At 36.2% G+C, this 14,088-nt stretch overlaps 1 protein-coding gene across 1 annotated transcript; it reads left to right on the forward strand.

Annotated features, from left to right (window-relative positions):
- Window positions 1–4,683: 4,683 nt before the first annotated feature.
- On the forward strand, window positions 4,684–6,907 carry LOC134745682 (larval cuticle protein F1-like). Its single transcript, XM_063679799.1, has 3 exons — window positions 4,684–4,710; window positions 6,056–6,124; window positions 6,572–6,907. Exons 1-3 carry the CDS (start codon window positions 4,684–4,686, stop codon window positions 6,767–6,769), a joined length of 294 nt encoding a protein of 97 aa, XP_063535869.1. The 3' UTR covers window positions 6,770–6,907.
- The last annotated feature ends 7,181 nt before the right edge of the window (window positions 6,908–14,088 follow it).

The following is a 14,088-nucleotide window of genomic DNA, read 5'->3' on the forward strand; positions in this document are numbered from 1 at the left end:
GTTGTTATGCTTTGATATTCCTAAACCTTTTCGTATTGTTACATTTTAATGAAACATTCCATAAGGATCCAAATCATGAACTGTTGCTGTTACCTAACAGTTGAGGAACACTATGATAAAAGAAAATCATGGTCCATTTTTTAAGTAGGTACCTCTTTTCTTTCAATTATCGAGAGATACTTTCATCTATGTATAATATATACATAGGTAGATTCGTAAATATATTTAAAAGCTTTAAGTATAATCAGAGACTGACAAAAGTGCAAGCCTAGGAGCTAGGTAATAGGTAATATGATTGGATCTAAAAACCTGTAAGGTGCAGAGGGGCAATTTCGATTGATATGTTATAAAGTACTACTTTGACTACCGAAAACTACTATCTACAGTACTTTTACTGACAATCGATTGCCTTCTTACTGTAGATTAGTTATTAAGGTTTTATTTTTAGAGACTAAAATCCAAAAATGTTAAGTCTGTATACTTTAAAATGAGTATTTTTTATATAAAAAGGCAAAAATAGTTATAATTATCCCGCCGAGGGACAATTACAACTATTGATAATAAGTTTCGTTACAGTGAACTTGCACTGCTAAACCTGAGCTCCTGTCGTTATCGAATCCGTTTATATGTAGCTAATACTACGTTAATTTTAGCAAAAAAAGACTAGATTTTAGCGGGGTAATTTAAACTGGTCTCCATAGTTAATAGTGATAGGACTCGTGTCTATTAAAATCAGTCGATAATGTGTCTAAAGGTTTACACCTTTTTTCTATTCATCTGCGATAAATAAATAAAAACCGGCCAAGTGCGAGTCGGACTCGCGCACCGAGGGGTCCGTACTTTTTTAGTATTTGTTGTTATAGCTGCAACAGAAATACATCATCTGTGAAAATTTCAACTGTCTAGTTATCACGGTTCATGAGATACAGCCTGTTGACAGACAGACAGACAGACAGACGGACAGACAGACAGCGGAGTCTTACTAATAGGGTCCCGTTTTTACCCTTTGGGTACGGAACCCTAAAAATCATATATTAGTACAGCACAGTACAATTTGTAATAAAATAAAAATATAGGTAGTCCTTTACAGGGTCAGTATTTTTAAATGAGGTATTTACATCGATAAAGTCCTCCAATCGTGTACATCACTAGTGTTTGTTCAATTTCATATAAAATATGGAGAGGTAATTTCAACTACCAAAAAGTCGAAATTAGCCGACTTCTCAATTTTAGTAGGGTTATTTAAACTATCGCCAAAATATTATTACAGCATAAACTACATTAGATTAAGTGACATACAAACATAAGAAAGGCAATATTATAAATATGCGATTCATCTTTGAGAAACTTATAAAATAACATTAGAAACCACTATTTTTATAGATTATTTGAGAAGCCAACTCGCACGTGACAAGGAATTTTGTCGAAAACAAAATCATCCGATTAGAGAGCATTCCGACTATCAAAGCCATCTATGATGAAATTATGAACACGTTTTTCCGCTATCTGGACATAGATGACACTGTAGTTAATAATGGAAGAGATTTCGATTAGTTGATATGTATAAAGAATGTGATTTAAAAACTTGTAATGGTTTTAAACTGGTTTTGACATGACCTTGACGATCGTCTTGGTGTAATAGGCGCGCATCTTACGCACGACTTTCATTCTAATATTCATTTCGCATGCAACAATCAGCGTAAGCGTACTTCAGTAGTATCAAAATAAGATGAGTTCCGAAACAAGTTAAGTTGAATCGGGCTACTACTAACTACAGAAAGAGCTTCTGTTTAAATGGGTTGGCAATGTTGGCAATTCCTCAAGTTCAAAAAATCCAAGAAAATAGTTTTGTTTTTTTTTTCTTATTCACTAAATATTAATACAAATTTTGCCAGCATGCCACTATTGTGAACCTCTAGGGTTTATGTAATAGTTAGCAAGATCGCGCGGTCCGATCCGTGTTTGCTTAATACTATCAATATCTATCTTTGATACTATTATTAGATTATTACATGCTTAGTTTTGATTTTCGGTAAACTTAAATTAATCTATACACATCAAATCTCTGTATCTATTTTATACATTACTCTAGACTTAGGTAGTATTTTTTTAGTATTGGCATACATTTGCCGTGGTTTTCAACAATGTTAATGAGATCATAGAGTACATTATTAGGTAAGGTGTTTAATATATATGGGAGTAGAAAGTCACTTACTCTTTTACCGTATACATTGTTACTTTTTGGAGTTGTATATGCAGGTAGATAATCTGTACGTAAATTACTGGAGCGAGTATTTTTATCTAATGATGGTATCATTTCACATTCCTCTGTTACTAAGGACGAGCAAAACATATCAAAGACGTTAATAACTGCAATCTTTAAATAGACCCTTTTTATGAGATTTATACTTTTCTTTAATTTTATTTGGTACAATTGTTTTTATGTGCATGTCAGTAACTTCATTAAATTTAAGCATTGGATGAGTTATATTTATTTTAGATAGAGTTTGTGGGTATTTTTGCACTTTGTAGTTTTTCCTCAGTCACCCGTTGACCACGAACGCTGTAAAGGGTTCGAAACGTCGGGATGTATTATAAATTCAATATACGCGATATCATCCGTTTTCATAGTTTTATACCTACTCGTAGTTCAATAACTTTATCTGATTGTTCAAGCTAGCTCAATCATAAGTGACATTGGATATTTAGATTCAGACTTCGATTTTCAAAACTTTTTTCAATTAAAACATTTTTTATTTTTAGGCTCGTATATACGGTTTCTAGTCTGAGGCTTAAAATACACATTGGGTCAATGTACTATACACTATTTATGAAGGTTATTGCAAATGGCTTAAGTTTCACCGAAGGACAGTTAAAGGTGTTGCTGTTAGTATGCTAGGATTAATATTATTTACAGTACATATGGTGCTAATTTACCGCTCTAGTGCGGTAACTAGCACTATACGTGCGTATGTGGATGATTTAAAGGGCCATATGTACTGCAAAACGTACAATACACGTGCGAAGAGGTAATTCGCAACCCGTGTCGATTTTCGAAAACAAACTAATAGGTATATCGTGCTTGCTCACATACGGTTGAGAGATGCGACCTGTAAAAGAGTACTTATAGCTGGACAGACATACGAAAGCATATTTGCATTATTTGCCCAAGCTGAAACAGAGACGCTTCGCTCGCTCTTCACGCTCGCTCGGACGATTTTACAGTTACGTTAGTCACTTCCACTAAAATATATTTATCTATATGTACCAAGAAACGACGTGGGCGCTAACGATGGACCTCATAAGAAGGCTCAAGGTCACGCAAAGGGCAATGGAGAGAGCTATGCTCGGGGTTTCTCTGCGTGATAGAATCAGAAATGAAGATTTCCAGTAGAACTAGGGTCACCGAAATATCTCGCAGAATTGCGAATATTAAGTGGCAGTGGGCGGGGCACATTGCTCACAGAACTGATGGCCGGTGGGAGCCGGAAGGTTCTAGAATGGCGTCCGCGTACCGGAAGACGAGCTGCCGGTAGGCCTCCAACAAGATGGAGCGACGACCTGGTGAAGGTCTCGGGAATTCGGTGGATGCGAGCGGCACAGGATCGGTCGGAGTGGCGAGCCTTGGGGGAGGCCTATGTCCAGCAGTTGACGTATATCGGCTGACATGATGATGATGACGATGATGGTACCAAGAAAAATACTGAGCAATGACGTAGGTACCTACTTTTGTAAATTAGTAATTTTGGATGGGACGTTTTGTATCTATGTAAAAATTAAAGGTGCCTTTTTGCCTATTAGCTATATATTTTTTTGACTTTTGAGAAATAATCAAATATAAAATATAATTGCCATAAATTAATAAAAATAAATAAATAAATATTATAGGACATTCTTATAAATTGATCAAGTCCCACGGTAAGCCCACGGCTTGTGTTGTGGGTACTCAGACAACGATATATATAATATACAAATACATAAATGCATAGAAAACACCCAAGACTCAGGAACAAATATCTGTGCTCATCACACAGATAAATGCCCTTACCGGAATTCGAACCCAGGACCATTGGCTTCTCAGGCAGGGTCACTACCCACTAGGCCAGACCAGTCGTCAAAATAAATTGCCATAAATTGTTTTGATACCTATGTCTTGTCAGGCAGGTACAAGTTAAAGCGAGGTCTATTATTTTAACTACGTGCTACCATACTAAGTAGCACTTTATACAGGCAATGATAACAACATCATAAGTTCAAGGTTACCGTTAATGGTAGCCTTGAACGTCCCCATGTGCTGCAGTCAGAGCTGTGAAGCATTTGTCATTGCACACTATTAACTGATCAATATTTAACCTAAATACAATGAGATAAGGTTCACTTAGAGTCAATGTTGTCGGTTTTACTGCTTAATATTCCGCCATAGAAAAAGGATGTGAGTAATTAAAGTTACGGTCACATACGATGGTAGAATGTTCTATACTCTGGACTGTCCATGCGACCTTGATGGGACGGCGAATTGTAACTTGTGACTCTGCCAATGAATACAGGATGATTTGTATTATTAAGTTAACTAATAATTTATTGAGTAGGTACTTAATTCAAGAACAAGTGTCTAGATTAATTATTGAACGTCAGACATGCGCGGAAATTCTGTCGTGATAATAGACAGCACAGCGAAACATCATGATTGTTGCGGGCACTGGAGTACAAGTGAGATGCGTTGGCAATGATTTAAAAAAATTCTGACCGAAAAATTAGGCCGACAAAGGTATATCCGAGCCCAACATAAAAAAGTGACATACCTGGACGATATTATTTATTAAGGACATGGCTGACAATTCCCAAATCCCAGAAACAATCCCAGGCATCGAAATTATAAATTAACCCATCAAATTGTAAAAAGAGTGCGACAGCTCAGATACCGCGTATTAGTGTAGATACGTTTAAATAATATAAATAAGTACACTGATACATTACTGATACGAGTATTAAAGAAAGTAAGGTGCGTTGGGGTAAGATTGAAAGGGTTTTTCATGAGATGTAAGATAAAAATAAGCCACCCGTATAAGGAAGCATCATCTTTTCATCTGCTGCTTTTTATCTTACCCCTCATTAACCCAACGCACCTTAATTAAAAAACAGGGCTACCATTATCCTCCTAAGTACTATAGGTAGGTCTTAGGTCTTAGGACTCCTGTGATAGTACTTCTGCAGTTCGATGAAATTTAAACCATATTCAATGAGGGCTAACGCGTATGAATTCGCCGCTAGGGGCGCTAGTGTAGATGGTGGTCTTTTCCATAGTTCGAAATGTCAAATGTCACTTGTCACTTCAATGACTGACAGCTTTTCTATAGTCTTTTGGACCACCATCAACAGAGGCGCCAACTGGTGAGCAAAAAAACGATAGCCCTCATTGGAACAAAGTTGCATTTCTTTTCTTTCGTTAAATTTGCAAACAAATAAAAATCAACTCTATTCCCTGCACTATAGGTACATATTTCAGTGGCAAATTTTGGGTTTCTCATTTGTATGGCTGGGCCTTAGGAGGTTATTTTATTTTATACTAGCGACCCGCCTCGGCTTCGCACGGGTGCAATACTGATGTATTATATAGGTACATATAAACCTTCCTCTTGAATCAATATTTAAAAAAACCGCATCAAAATCCGTTGCGTAGTTTTAAAGATCTAAGCATATACATAGGGACAGACATCCATCCCGACAGAAGCGACTTTGTTTTATACTATATAGTGATGATAATTGCAGTATAATTACCGCGACAAAAAAAGCGAAATAATAATTACCGAGCATAAAATTTGAGACTAAACATTTAAATCAGCCTGTAAATCACAAATCTATAGTGCAATCAAAGTTATTCAAGTCGCGTAGAGGTCCCGATCGCGAAGCGCGGGCGCCGCCGGCCCGCTGCCAACACAATGCTACCAAATTACTTCATAACGTCGTATGTGTATATTTAACTGTACCAAACATAGGTCTTTTTGTAGTGAAACGAGAAAAGAATGGGGGGTCAACATAAAATCGTATAAAATAGCCAGGACGGGACATAAGTATCAGTGTTAAATACGCATTGTCTAAACAAACAATCAACATGTACAAGATTGTAAGTTTCAGTTTATTAGTTTAAAAAAAATTCTAAAGAAATTAGCACAATTAACATTAATCATTGTGTCCAAATTCGATATTGGTTTCATTTAGCTAAATATCGGCGTGAATTTTAATTTTATAGAAAATGTCGCGAAATCAATAATAACAAGTTTAGCAATTTTTATGGAAGTTTTAGTCGGTATACTTAAATATAAAATGTGTTAAGTAAAATAATAAAAAACTTTAAATTTTTAAGAGTAGGTAGAGTATTTATTACATGTTTTTCAACAAAAGATTGCTCATTCAACAAAATTTTGTAAAAAAATCAATTTGAGCCACCAAACTATGATTTATTAATCAAAAAAAAACAAGAATGTGTCATTGTTCTTAATCCTCAGTCCTCATTTTATGAAATTTATTTTATTTATTCTACTCCATTATCAATTTTATTTAATGTCTGCAGGTGATCTTCGCCTGCCTCCTGGCCTTCGCCGCTGCAAAGCCGCTGGTGGTGAGCTACGCGACGCCGGTGGCTGCAGCGTACACGGCGCCCGTGGCGGCAGCGTACACCGCTCCCGTCGCCTACTCCGCCTACTCCGCCTACTCGCCGCTCGCCTACTCCGCGTACAGCTACGCTCCCTACTCTGCCTACTACGTCTAAGGAATCAAACCAATGATTGGTCTCGAATTTATTAAGTTATTTATTTATATACAATTTTGAGACTAAATTATTGTTTAACACATGACCTACGCTACACTCCTATAACGATTATGCCGAATAAATACGGATATTAAGTTATTAATTTGTTTTGTTATTTATTTCGCGTGTTAGTATGTAAGGAAATTATTTAAGTTTTTGTACGCCATCTGGCAGGGTATAGTGCTACAAATATTTATTTACCACCACTGTAATCAGTTTGACATATACTCACAAATAAAAACACTGTACTTTCGTCTTGCATGTTACACTAAAAAAGGGTCAACGTTTTTTCTAAGAAGCGCCTACTACTACTTACACTCGTACCCACTCGTATATACCTACGAGTAAATAATTTTATAATTACTTGATTACTGCCTGTAGCAAATCTATAAGTACCTACACTCGTACTAAACACTAATCGAAACGTAAACAGACCAAGATGAACAACTTACAGACATGGGTATGTACCATGCAGCATTTCCATAACTTGTTATTAACAGCAATTGAACCCGGATCCTCAAACTTGTATTGAACCTACCCTCAATTAAAGTAAGGCGGGTATTTAATAGCCGTATTTGGTGCGGTGCGGTGCGGCGCACGTATCGATAGTGTGTAAGCTTCCACCGCACATAATTATTATTATTAGTGGTGCGATGGGCATGCACGTCGCACCAACTGACAAGAAATAATAATACTGGTAGGCATCGCACCAATTTCCCTAGTCTGTAAGCTGCATCGCACCGTTTGGCAGCTGTCGTTGTTAAATTATGACAGTGGAATATGTCAAAGTTAAACTCGATGGCAATGTAGCCATAGAATGTAGAATAACATAAAATGCAGGAGCAGTGCGTTAAAGAAGCAATTTCCAAAGATTTTCATGCAAAAAGTGGATTATATTACCTCAGGCCCATCATCTACCTATAAAAAAGCGGAGCCACATTAATTTAAATCAAATCTTAAAGGATTCCATGGCAAAAATTCATTGAAAAAGACGGAAATATGGGACACTTGGCAACACTAGCGCACGTGTACGGCAGTCTGTAAGGTAGGATCGCACCGTTTTGACGGTTCGTTGCGATAGTGTAGAATGTACAACAACCTACCCACATATATTAAACATCTCGACACGTCTAACTCGTTTAAAAAGCAACTTGCTAAACATGTCATTGAAGATACGCCTATAATATAACACTGCAAAGCGAGTTGAACGTGTAGTTATGTATGTAGGTACTTATATAATTCAGTTATAACTAGTAAAATATGCATATTATTTTTGTTATGTTGCGACAACGAAAATAAATGTAAATATTGTATTTTCAAAATATGTTCTTATGTCAGTGATGTATTATCTTTATGAGAATAAATGTCTTTAAATCTAAACCTAAACCTAGTGTGGAAGTCCGAGCTAGTACTATTCGGCGGCGCGCACCGCGTGCTTCTTCACCACTCTGCACAGGCGGTGCGCGTCCTTGCTCTGCAGAGTGCGTGCTAGCCCCAACACCATCTTGAACATGAGCTTCAGCAGGTTTGATTACCCTTACATGAACCACTGCATGTCAATACATATACACAATAATGTAAAGTAAGGACTAATTATTATAGGTTTAAAGAAAATTTATATTTGTATTGTAGATTTTTATTACTGATTTATTTTTGATTTGATTGTATGTTTTGAAATTGCTGACATTTTTAATTATTATTTTTAAAAACTGTAATAGATGTCATATATTAAAGAAAAAAAAAAAATTATATTATTTTTAACTTATTTATATTTTAATTTTTTTATGTCAATGATTTTACAATGAATTTTATTTTTTAACAACATTATTTTATACATTTTTTTATAGTTTATATTTTAATGATTTTATAAATGTCAGTAAAGTCCAAATATTCTTTATAAATTGCTGTTCTGTTTTTAATTTAATTTAATTTATTTAATTGTAATCATGCTTTGTTACATTGTAATGTGTGGACCTATGTTGTCTTTTAATAAACGGATTTATTATTTATTTATTATTATTATTCCTAAGCCTCCTCCACACTCGTGCGCGAATCGCGGCGCAAAGCCGCGAACGCGAGTGTGGAGTCTAGTTCGCTAGACGCTAATCAGTGAAATCGACTCCACACTCAGGTTCGCGGCTTCGCGCCGCGTAGTCTGGAGCGGGCTCTAGAACCGCTCCAAGGTCGCGGTGCGGTGCGGGAGTGTGTTACGGCTTTAAGAGCGTTCTTACAAGAAAAGTCGAAATAATGTAAAATTGATGATATTCCCGACAACATTTAAGATTTTACGCTCATTATTAGAAATAAAGAGTACTTGTTCCAGTAAGAGCGTCTTCTTATCTTTAGGAATATCGTTGTACATTTTAGAAAAAGGACTAATTCAATTAGTAATGATTTTTTTTCTGATGGTCGTTTACGAAAAACCGCGTGAAGCACTGAATTGTGAGCTCTTATTTGTAAATTTTGAGAAGTTTACTCTGCTCAAGTTGGATATTTTGGATTACTAATATCCTGTACTTTAGGAATATCGAACGATATTCTTCCTACATGCTTTTAAGAAAGAGAAAATCAATGTTAAACGAATTGAATTTTCTCTTCGAAACAAGTGTAAATTCCTACGAAAATCTACTTAGTATCGAAGTCATTTTTATACACGAGCAATCTACAACGTTTGCTTATACTGTTGGTATACATTTGTGTTTATCAAATTCTACTTAAATTTTTTGGCAATTTTTTGAAAACTACTCTATATTGCCGATGACGCGCGCTGGCGATCTCAGTACCGCGGCAGAGCTTGAAGAGGTCGGACCTGTGTCGGTCGGCTCCGCACGTTTTCGACGGCGACAACGAGGTTTTTTATCGTTGTGTGCGGCAGGCGCCGTGTAAAACGCTATACTGTGTGCGTGTAAACTGCGACTGAGAAACTTTGATCCGAGTACTGTATTTGTTGTTATAGTATTATAATATAGTATAGTAACATAACAAACTTCCGAACAACAATAAAAATATTTGAAATTACCTGACATTTTATAGGTAGTAAATAAAATTAAAAAAAAAACAGCCAAGTGCGAGTCAGACTCGCGCACAAAGGGTTCCGTACTACGCACAAAACGGTAAATAAATCACGTTTGTTGTATGGGAGCACCACTTAAATATCTATTTTATTCTGTTTTTAGGGTTCCGTACCCAAAGGGTAAAAACGGGACCCTATATTACTAGGACTCCGCTGTCTGTCTGTCCGTCTGTCACCAGGCTGTATCTCATGAACCGTGATAGCTAGACAGTTGAAAGTTTCACAGATGTATTTCTGTTGCCGCTATAACAACAAATACTAAAAACAGAATAAAATGTGGTATTTCCTATAAAAAGGGACCTTATTGTCGATGGCGTTTACGCCATTATAAACGATGCTCCGATATAACTAAGACTGAACTTGTATAAGTTTTGAGTATGTATTACTCATCCTCCTTATGAACCCTGGCAGTACCTACTGGAACTTAGGTTTGGTGCAACATAGGCGCACACTGTTTTGATCATTCGACTCGTCTTGATGAGCAACTTGGGAGAGCAGTACTCATGATAGAGCTGATGCTGAACCGTGGCAGTACCTAGTGGAACTTAGGATTGGTGCAACATAGGCACACGCTGTTTTAGTCATCCGACTCGTCTTGATGAGCACTTAGGAGAGCAGTGCCCATGATAGAGCTGATGCTGAACCCTGGCAGTACCTAGTGAATCTAAGGTTTGGTGCAACATAGGTACACGCTGTTTTAGTCATCCGACTCGTCTTGATGAGCACTTAGGAGAGCAGTACCCATGATAGAGCTGATGCTGAACCCTGGCAGTACCTAGTGGAACTAAGGTTTGGTTGACATATCAGTCTAATTTGACAGATTGACAGTTTTTGTCATTTTCAGTGAAAATTATCTTTTTGGGATATAATTTAGCACCAAGTGACATTGTTAAGTGTAAATTTATACAATCTGTCAAAATTGTCATTTTGCGACATTTTGACATTTTTGGATCCCAAATCGAAACGGTTTGTCCGATTTTGATAGGACCTTCAACATTAGTCATGGGATGGAAAATGTAATTTGACACATCTGTCAAAACTATCAAAATTGACAGTTTGACAGTTTTTGTCATTTTTAGTAAAAATTTACATGTTTTGTTAAAGTTTGGTACTAAGTGACATAGTTTAGTGTTGTTTGACATATCAGTCAAATTTGACAGATTGACAGTTTTTGTAATTTTCAGTGAAAATTATCTTTTTGGGATATAATTTAGCACCAAGTGACATTGTTAAGTGAAAATTTATACAATCTGTCAAAATGGTCATTTTGCGACATTTTGACATTTTTGGATCCTAAATCGAAACGGTTTGTCCGATTTTGATAGGACCTTCAACATTAGTCATGGGATGGAAAATGTAGTTTGACACATCTGTCAAAACTGTCAAAATTGAAAGTTTGACAGTTTTTGTCATTTTTAGTGAAAATTAACATGTTTTGTTAAAGTTTGGTACTAAGTGACATAGTTTAGTGTTGTTTGACATATCAGTCAAATTTGACAGATTGACAGTTTTTGTCATTTTCAGTGAAAATTATCTTTTTGGGATATAATTTAGCACCAAGTCACATTGTCAAGTGTAGATTTATACAATCTGTCAAAATTGACATTTTGTGACAGTTTGACATTTTTGGATCCCAAATCGAAACGGTTTGTCCGATTTTGATAGGACCTTCAACATTAGTTATGGGATGGAAAATGTAGTTTGACACATCTGTCAAAACTGTCAAAATTGACAGGTTTTGTCATTTTTAGTGAAAATTAACATGTTTTGTTAAAGTTTGGTACTAAGTGACATAGTTTAGTGTTGTTTGACATATCAGTCTAATTTGACAGATTGACAGTTTTTGTCATTTTCAGTGAAAATTATCTTTTTGGGATAGAATTTAGCACCCAGTGACATTGTTAAGTGTAGATTTATACTATCTGTCAAAATTGACAGTTTGTGACATTTTGACAGTTTTGGATCCCAAAACGAAACGGCTTGTCCGATTTTGATAGGACCTTCATCATTAGTCATGGGATGGAAAATGTAGTTTGACACATCTGTCAAAATTGACAGTTTGGCAGTTTTTGTAATTTTTTGTGAAAATTAACGTTTTGTTAAAGTTTGGTACTAAGTGACATAGTTTAGTGTTGTTTGACATATCAGTCAAGTTTGACAGATTGACAATTTTTGTCATTTTCAGTGAAAATTATCTTTTTGGGATATAATTTAGCAAACAAACCATGTTCATTTTCACTAAAAAAGACAAAAACTGTCAATCTGTCTAATTTGACTGATATGTCAAACAACACTAAACAAAACTTTAACTTCAATGGCCATTAACGTCTCAAAAATTTAATTCGAATTAACTTTAATGCAATTGGTGCGTAATGCAATTGGTTAATGGCGGAACTAATGGTTAATGCAATTGATCAATGGTTAATTAAAATTAACAATTACGGCCAACACTGCTACATATAGCTAGAATAATTTCGCTACCCAAGCGGTACCCTGTACCTGTACCAAATGTAATGACGAAACATGTAAACAAGCGAGTATAATTTCTTTCTAGTATAAAATAATTCTTTTATAATACAAAAGTAAGTACATTTGCACTGGATTTAGTATTTTCGTACCAAATAACAATAATTAGGATTTTAAAATTTAAGTACAGTTAGTGTCGTTATAATTGTTTTCAGTATGCTTCACGAAGGATCAAGATTATTTAATCCATCATTGTAGTGCGAGCGAGAGGGAAAAAGTGGAAGAAGGGATCGGCATACTGAGCTCGCACAGCCCGCCGCAGCGCGTAAAATACCTAAACTCGCTCAACGCCGAAATGTAATAGCGCTCTTAACCGGTCAACAATGAACAAATTAATAGAATTTGGGTAGTTTAAAAAAATAGAAATGGGTACTAATACGTTAACACAAAATACGCTTTTTATTAGGGTCCCGTCTAGACAGTTAAAATTTGTACGGGTCTCTATTGTTTCCCATGAAGTTTTAAGTCGTAACGTATTGTTTGTCCACATTTTCGTTAAGTCATAATTTGGTTTTTCTCAGAAACGCGTAACGTTTCAGGATTGCCATAAAACAAACCTTTTTTATGGTGAGCGTTCTTCGCGCGAACGCGGGCGGCGCGGAGCGGCGCGATGCGGTGGCCGTCTATAATACACGTGCACGGGTTTGATGCTAGAAAGATATCGACCTTATTCTTATTTAATAAAGTCGATTTTTGTATTGTTTGTGTTAAAAGCGCCATCTATTGGGACTCTCTCTATTCTATATCGAACCCCAGGGTACGTAGTTCACAAGACGGTCCATAGGTGGCGCTATAATCAGCTTAGGATAGAAATAATTTTATTTTTTTCCCTATAAATTACAGTAAAACTTATAAAATATCAAATTTAATGTGAGTTGACTAATCAAATCTAATCCGGTATTTTACATGCGCCACGCCTCTAGCCGCGTCGTATTCGCGTCAAAAAATCAAATGGATTGATCGCGCCCGCTCCGCGCCGCTTCGCCATCGCGTCAAGATCGCTCCTAGGACGCTTCGCGTTCGTGCGTTGATCGCCTACATAAGACGCTACGTGATAACAAATGCTAAAAAGTAAGGAACCCTTCGTGGGCGGGTCCGACTCGTACTTGTCCGATTTTTTATAATAATTAACAAATGATTAACCGTCCTACTGATCTTTTGTTGCATAATGTTTCTATGCTCATGTAGATTATAATAACCACCAACATACAAATCATCGCGTACGAAGTCGCGGGCAACAACCAGTAATATATAATTGTAACACTTGGACAGCTTGTGCTCAGTTACAACCTTGAAGGTAAGTAGTGACAGCGAATATGTATCCAAAAGTACAAAACACCGACCATGCTAGTCCTCCGCACCCAGCATCACTTCCTCAATATATATCTTTTATTGCGGCAATTTGCAAACATCGGCGACGAGTAGGTACATAATTGATACAGTTTTGCCGATTGACCTTGGATTAAATGTATGACATAAAATAAATCGTCTTTATTTTTAACTAATTACAAATTAGATCTTTGATATTTAGCAAAAGGTTTATTTTACGATTTATTTTGTAACGGATACGGGTTTTGGTATCGCGTATAAAACAGTCGTTGAAGTTGATAGTGGCATCATAAGTTTTTGTAATTTTCGAGTGAATTCACACTCTTTACCTCCAAGTCCTCCAACCATCAAC

This window comes from Cydia strobilella, chromosome 11 (genome assembly GCF_947568885.1).
Source record: "Cydia strobilella chromosome 11, ilCydStro3.1, whole genome shotgun sequence".
NCBI classification, from domain to species: domain Eukaryota; kingdom Metazoa; phylum Arthropoda; class Insecta; order Lepidoptera; family Tortricidae; genus Cydia; species Cydia strobilella.